Source organism: Crocodylus siamensis, chromosome 6, assembly GCF_052110815.1.
Source record: "Crocodylus siamensis isolate JL-2025a chromosome 6, ASM5211081v1, whole genome shotgun sequence".
NCBI classification, from domain to species: Eukaryota; Metazoa; Chordata; order Crocodylia; family Crocodylidae; genus Crocodylus; species Crocodylus siamensis.
Genome location: NC_143400.1, coordinates 20,374,755 through 20,381,189, shown reverse-complemented (window position 1 = coordinate 20,381,189; position 6,435 = coordinate 20,374,755). Strand labels below are relative to the sequence as shown.

Here is a 6,435-nt window from a genome sequence, read left to right as displayed (position 1 = left end):
TAAATCCTGGACGCCTGGGTTCCATGCGTGTGATAGGGCCAGATGCCTGGGTTCTCCAGCTGAGGGGAGACTAGATCAATTCAAAAGCTCCTCCCATCCCCAGATGGGGCGCAGGGACCCCTTCGTGAGGCTGGAGCAGGCCCCAGCTGTATGTGGGGGACAACGATGGTGCTGCCAGGGCAGGCCCCAATGCTGCCACCTCTGGGTGAGGCAGCAGCATCCCCAGGTGGGCCAGACAGAGGGACCAGAGGCAGTGCTCTCCACAGGACACCAATTTATTGTACATTTTCACAGCATCACGTTGCTCCCGGCTCCTCCGCACCTGCCTGCCTGCCTGCTGGGGGGACCCCAAGAGCAGGGGGGTGACAGTGACACCCACTCCCCTGCTGGGGGCCCAGCCCCACCCCTCCCCCTGCCCAGGGGGTCCCTGGTGCCACGTCCCTCCACGCGGCGGCGGGGATGCCCCTGGGCTCAGCCCCCCCAGAGCACGGGTCCACCGAAGTCATCACAGGGACAAAGTCACGAGTCACATCTGAAGTCTGCTGGGGGGGGCACTCACCACCACAACACACAAAAGGGGGCAGGATTGGGACACCCCCTGCTGGCCACCAGGGACCCTAGTGCCCCCCAACATTGGCCACCAAAGGATTAACAGGGGACCCCCCCAAGCCAGGCCAGCCCCCCAACACTAGAGCAGGGGGGAGGGGGGTGGAATGTGGCCCCTCTAAAAGGGGCAGTTTGGGCAGGCTAGATCTGTGTGGCAGGAAGAAAACGCTCCCATTAAGGGGGTGGGCACAGGGGAGGCTTCCCCCATGCCCCTTGGTCCAATCAGGAATGTCACAGAAGCTGGGGGGACGGGGAGGAGACCACGGCCCGGCAGGAGTTGCAGCCACCTCTGGGGTGGGACAAGGGGGGCAGTATCACAGAACCCCCTCCCCTACTGGGGGGGTGGTTGGGGGGCAGGGCAATTAAAAGACAATTAAAAACACAGCAGGGGAGGAGAGGGACACCTAAAAACCTATTAATAAATCTACAAACGGACAAAATAGAGCAGCTCTATGTGTGTATAAATAACCCGGTATGTACAGACGGCCACGGGGGTGGAGGGGGCACACGCACGCACACGCACAAGGGCTGGAAGAGACGGCCAGGCCAGGCCGGGCCGGCACCGCACAGGGTCTCTAGGTGCTGAAGTACACTGCAAGTAGAGGACAGCAGTCAGCTCCACAGGGCAGGGCTGAGGTACATGCAGCTGGCTCTGGGGTGGGTCCTAGCTAAGTATAACAGGGCTGTGACCCAGGGTTGAGATGTAGCCCTCTCTGGGATGACTCATGGCTAAGTATGAAAGCCCCTGACCCAGGGTTGATGCAGCTGGCTCCGGGGTGGGTCAGGCCGAGTATAACAGCCCCTGATTCAAGGTTGAGATGCAGCCAGCATTGGGGCCGCTGCCAGGGCTTCCTGGACCCCCCACCCTCCCCCAGCAGGACTCACCGATGATGATGATGAGGATGATGGCGCATATCACCCCCAAGATGATCATCATCTGCAGAAGAGAGACCGTGAGTGTCACAGGAAGACACAGGGCTGCGAGTAGGAAGTGAGGGGCACTGGCAGGGCTAGGGGGCCAGGGGGGCTGCAGGTCAGGAGCGAAGGGCTGCAAGGGGGCCATACCTTGAGGTTCTTCCACCAGTACTTGCGCTTGAGCTTGGCGGCGCTGGTCTCAAACTGGGAGGCGCCAGCCTGGAGAGCATCCGCGCGGTCATCCAGCTCCGACAGCTTCTGGTCCCGCTCCAGCACCTTGTCCACATTCACCCGCATGATATCCACCACCTGCAGGGCCCGGGCAGGGCAGGGGTGTCAGACCTGGACTCCCTACCTCCACCCCACACCGGACCCAGGTGCCATCCCACCCCCCAGCCCCGGCCTATAACTCACCTCATCCACCTGGGCCTGGGTCTGCTGCAGCCTCCGGTTGCTGGTGAGGTTGGGGGGCGGCGGGGGTGGGCCCCCCCCCCTCTCCAGCAGCAGGGGGGGCAGTAGCAGCAGCAGCAGCGGCCGACCTGGGCAGGGGGGAGAGCTCAGGCCCTGGCCAAGGGGCCCACGGTGCCCCTCACCCCCACCCTCATCCCTGCTATGCCCCCCGCTTCCACCCACAGCCCTGCCCAGTGCCAATACTCAGAGTGCCTGCACTGCCTGGGGGCGGGGGGTCACATATTAGGGATGGGGTGAGGGGCCAGCCAGGGTGACCCCAGGCCCCCGGGCTGGGGGCAACACTTTTGAACAAGGCCAGACAGGCCCAGTGGCACGGGGGGGCTGAGCCCCTACAGGGGCAGCGTCTGGTGCCCCTACAGTCCCTGGGGCACGAGGCCTGCGGTCCCTGTGCCACCCATGGGGGCAAAACCTACGTGCCCCTGGGCCCCTCTGGGTGCAGGGGCTGCAGGGGTTGGTGGGCGCAGCCCCCATAGGTGCGGCGGACCGGGCCCCTTAGTCCCGAGCGCGGCGCTGGCGTCACGGCCCCGCCCCCCCGCTAGAAAACGCCCGGGGGGCAGGACCCCGGGGCGACCCCCGCCCCCTCCCCCCGGCCCACTAGCGCTCACATGTCCGGCGGCGGGGCGGGGCGGGGCGGGGCGAGGCGGCGCGTGGGGCCGGGGCCGGGGCCGGGGCCGGGCCGGGCCGGGCCGGCGGGCGGGCGGTGCGGGGCGCGGGCTCAGTCGGTGCCGGAGCGAAAATGGCTGCCGCGCTGCGCGCACATCCGGGCACCCCGGGGGGGCGGGGGCCATGGCAACAGCCCCAGTGCGAGGGTGAGGGGTAGTAGGGCCATGGCAACAGCCCCCGGGGCAGGGAACGGGGCGATGGGGCCACGGGCACAGCCCCACAAGGGTGCCTGATAGTAACCACAGCAACAGCCCAAGGGGAAGGTGGGGGGGGCATGGCAACAGCCCCTGGAAGGGCAGGTCCCCGCCAGTCTCCTTCTCTCCCCCCCAGGGTCCTGCGGGGGTGGGGCGGGTCCTACACCCCAGGCCCATGCGGGTGCACACGTATGGTAGCAGCGTGCCCACCCAGGGGCCCATCCCTGGCCCACCCCCCCAGGCACCCCCAACAAAACAGCACCAGGACCTAGCTCTAAAAATCAAGACTTTTATTAAACACAAAAAAAAAAATGACAACATGAGAGAGAGCCCCACCCCACGGGGGTGGGAAATAGGACCCAGTCCCCCCCTCCAGGGGAGCAGGGGTCTAGGGGGCATAGGCAGGGGGCAGCACGCGGCGTGAGTTGGTGCACACCCAAGGGTGCTCAAGCACAGCACGCAGAGGCAGACGCTCAGCTGGGACATGCCGCAGCAGCTTGCTGATGAGGTCGCGGGCACCCTCGGGCATGGTGGGCGGGAAGCGCAGGTCCACCTGTGGTAGCACACATGGGGCAGGTGTCACCTGTGTGTAGTCCCCCTGACCCCAGCACAGGGATGCAGCTGGCTCTGGGGCACAGGACCCACACAGCCCCAGCCCCCAGCACCAACACTGCCACATCTGGGGTTGGACATAGAGCAGCCCTGCTGCCATGATGCAGCTGGCTCCAAGGTGAAACCCAGAGCCTACTCCCTCCTTCCCCTGCTACCACAATGCAGCCAGCTCTGGGTGGGACACATGTGGGCTGGCCCACCTTGGTGATGCGGCGGTAGGTCTCAGTATGGGAGGCGCTCTCAAAGGGCGGGTGCCCAACCAGCAGCTCGTAGCACAGCACACCAGCGCACCACAGATCCACCTTCTCGTTGTGCGGCTGCCCCTCAATCATCTCGGGCGGCAGGTAGTCCAGTGTACCACACATAGTCTTGCGTCTGCCAGGAGCAAGAAGGGGGTGTGAAAGCCTGGTTGTGGGTGGCCATAGCCCACCCCCTGCGCTGCCCCCACCCCCTGGCACTGACCGCAGCGAGGGTGCGTGGACCGACCAGCCGAAGTCAGCGATCTTGAGCTCGCCCTTGAGGCCCAGCAGCAGGTTCTCAGGCTTGATGTCACGGTGGATCACCTTCTTGGCATGGCAGTAGATCAGCGCGTCTGCCAGCTCCTCCATGATCTGGGGGTGGGGGGAAATCACATAAGGCCCACTGACCCTAGGGGTCAGGCCAGCCTGCACCCCAGACACCCAAAATGACCTACTCCCCTCCTGGGGGGAGCCCCCACCCAGCCACCTCAGTGATCCTTCTTGGTGCCTGACATTGCCCAGAGCCAACCCAGCCTGCAGCGGGAGGGTGCCCCCGCCGCCCGGCTGACCGTGGCGCTGCGCTGCTCGTCAAAGCGGCGACACTTCTGCAACTCCTTGTAGAGCTCGCCGCGTGGCGCGTACTCCAGGATCAGGTACACACGGCGCCGATCGTGGAAGTAGTTATACAGCCGCAAGATGTTGGGGTGCCTGGCGGGGAAAAGAAATAAAGCGAGGAGGGGGTGAGACCAGGCCCTTCCTGTAGGTAGAGCAGGAGGTAACAGGGGGCAGCACAGTCCCGCCATGGCGCACCGGAGGTGGGCCTGGATCTCGATCTCACGGCGCAGCTGGTGCTCCACGCCCTCCTTCTCCATCTGGGACTTGAAGAGCACCTTGAGGGCTACTAGGAAGCGTGACCCCTTCTCCCGCGCCAGGTACACATTGCCAAACTTGCCCTTGCCCAGTGGGCGCCCGATCTCAAAGTCCTCGATGCTCAATGTCTTCCTGGGGGGGGGGCAACGAGTGCGTGTCCAGGGGGAGGCAGGGTACAACACCCTTTACCCCCTAACCCAGCCAGGGGCCTCCCAAGAGGGCATCGGCTGCCAGGACTGGTACAAGGGGCAGTGCCACAGGGGCATCTGCCCTTCCCAGTGGATGTGGGGGGGAATCCCAGCCCAACATACTCCCCACCCCAGTGTGGGCACTTACGGGGGGGGCTGCGGAGCAACCTGGGCACCAGCATCGACGGGCACCCGCCCGGGCACAGCTGCAGAGAGTGGAGTCAGTGCAACCCCAGCCAACCCCTCCCCCCCCACCTCACCCCACCAGCACCTGCGAGGAGCGGGGGCCCGGCAGGCCGTGGTCCCGTGTTGCCCATGGCGCGCTGGGCCAGCAGGGCCTCGGCAGGCGTCTCCTTACGCGGCACACGCTGGGGGCCGGGCACGCCGTACTGTGCGGGGGGACATGGGGGAGGGGTGAGGCGGAAATGCCCCCTCCCAAGAGCCCCCCTCTCACCACCAGGGGCGGGAGCAACAGGGGGCCCCAACTTGCAGCAGGCTCTGCCAGCCCCGGGGGGAGCAGGGCCGTGACCCTCCAAAAGGGCAGAGGACCCCCAGGCGCTCACCTTGGCCAGGCTACCCAAGGCCCCGGGGTTCACGTTCTCCTTGTGCGCCATCCTGGGGAGCGGGGGGCGTCAGCTCCGTGGGGCCCCTCCGTCCCCCGCCCGGCAGAGCCAGGAGACCCGCCCCTCCCGCCGCCGCCGCTGCCGCCGCCGCCAGGACAAAGCGCCGTGACGCCCCCGCCGGCCCCGCATGCCGGGGGAAGGGGCGGACCTTGTCCCCCAGTGCCAGCGCCAGGAGCAGCCCCACCCAAGGGCTACCCCTGTACCCCCGCCCCCCGTGAGCCCCGGGCACAGCCCCTCACTGCCCGCCCCAGGTACCTCCGTGCTCCCCTACCCACGACCACTGCTGCCGCCTTGCGCTTCAAATCCGCCCCGCCCCGTGCGCCCATTGGCTGCGGTGGCCGCGGGGTCCCGCCCCCAGCCCGCTGCATCCGCCGTTTCATTGGTCGCGCGCTCCCTCCGCCCTTCCCCCTTGCAGGCTGAGCAGGTTTCCGCCTGTGCTTCCATTGGCTTCTGCGGGAGGTGACGGCTTCGGATTGGCGGCGCGGCGAGGTAGCAGTCCCGCCTCCCTCCGGCCGGAATCAGGCCCGCGCAAAAGAACGGCGGGGGGGGAGGTCGGCCGGAACCTGGTGCGGGTTGGTCGAGCTGCTCGTCAATCCCAGCGGGGCGGGACGCGTCACGGGAGCTAGTCTGCCTGGCAGAGGCAGAGGGCGGGTGTTAGTTTGCGCTCAGCCAACGGTGGGCGAGAGCTGGCGTCGGCAGACAATCAGAGACGGGGCGTGGTGACTCCGCGTGCGAGGGTGCCGAGGTCGCTAAGAACAAGCGGAATTGGCCTTTTCTCAGAAAAGTCACTTTAATTGCTGCCGTGTTGGAGGGGGACTTTCTTGGCAGGTTTTGTTTGGGGGCCACTGAGGCCCCCGAAAACCCGGGTGTCTGCTCCTCTCCTGGACTGAGGGCCCCTGGGGGTTTCTGGGCCCCAACCATGGGAGACCCCTGCCCCAGTCCTGGGATGGCACAGGAGGGGCTGCAGGGCCCTTTATGGAACTGAGACACTCCTCCTGGCTTGCTCCTGCAGCTGCACAGCCAGGGCAGGCGAAGCTGGGGGCACCCAAGGCCT

The 6,435-nt window shown here is 66.5% G+C and overlaps 2 protein-coding genes across 4 annotated transcripts; both read right to left on the bottom strand.

Annotated features, from left to right (window-relative positions):
• Nucleotides 1-259: 259 nt before the first annotated feature.
• VAMP2 (vesicle associated membrane protein 2) lies at nt 260-2,946 on the bottom strand. 2 transcript variants are annotated; one of them, XM_090052588.1, is made up of 5 exons: nt 2,598-2,946; nt 1,936-2,060; nt 1,672-1,830; nt 1,492-1,543; nt 260-1,198 (listed from the first exon to the last, which is right to left on the bottom strand). In XM_090052588.1, the coding sequence occupies exons 1-5, from the start codon at nt 2,929-2,931 to the stop codon at nt 1,182-1,184; spliced, it is 687 nt and encodes a 228-aa protein (XP_089908714.1). In that variant the 5' UTR covers nt 2,932-2,946; the 3' UTR covers nt 260-1,181. The 2 variants fall into 2 exon arrangements, with proteins under 2 accessions (XP_089908714.1, XP_089908715.1); XM_090052589.1 differs by lacking the exon at nt 2,598-2,946 and adding an exon at nt 2,406-2,504.
• Nucleotides 2,947-3,118: 172 nt separating this feature from the next.
• AURKB (aurora kinase B) lies at nt 3,119-5,776 on the bottom strand. 2 transcript variants are annotated; one of them, XM_090052523.1, is made up of 9 exons: nt 5,637-5,776; nt 5,322-5,373; nt 5,030-5,147; nt 4,907-4,964; nt 4,511-4,702; nt 4,270-4,408; nt 3,924-4,072; nt 3,662-3,836; nt 3,119-3,402 (listed from the first exon to the last, which is right to left on the bottom strand). In XM_090052523.1, exons 1-9 carry the CDS (start codon nt 5,759-5,761, stop codon nt 3,238-3,240), a joined length of 1,173 nt encoding a protein of 390 aa, XP_089908649.1. In that variant the 5' UTR covers nt 5,762-5,776; the 3' UTR covers nt 3,119-3,237. The 2 variants fall into 2 exon arrangements, with proteins under 2 accessions (XP_089908649.1, XP_089908648.1); XM_090052522.1 differs by having other exon boundaries at nt 5,653-5,746.
• Nucleotides 5,777-6,435: the final 659 nt, after the last annotated feature.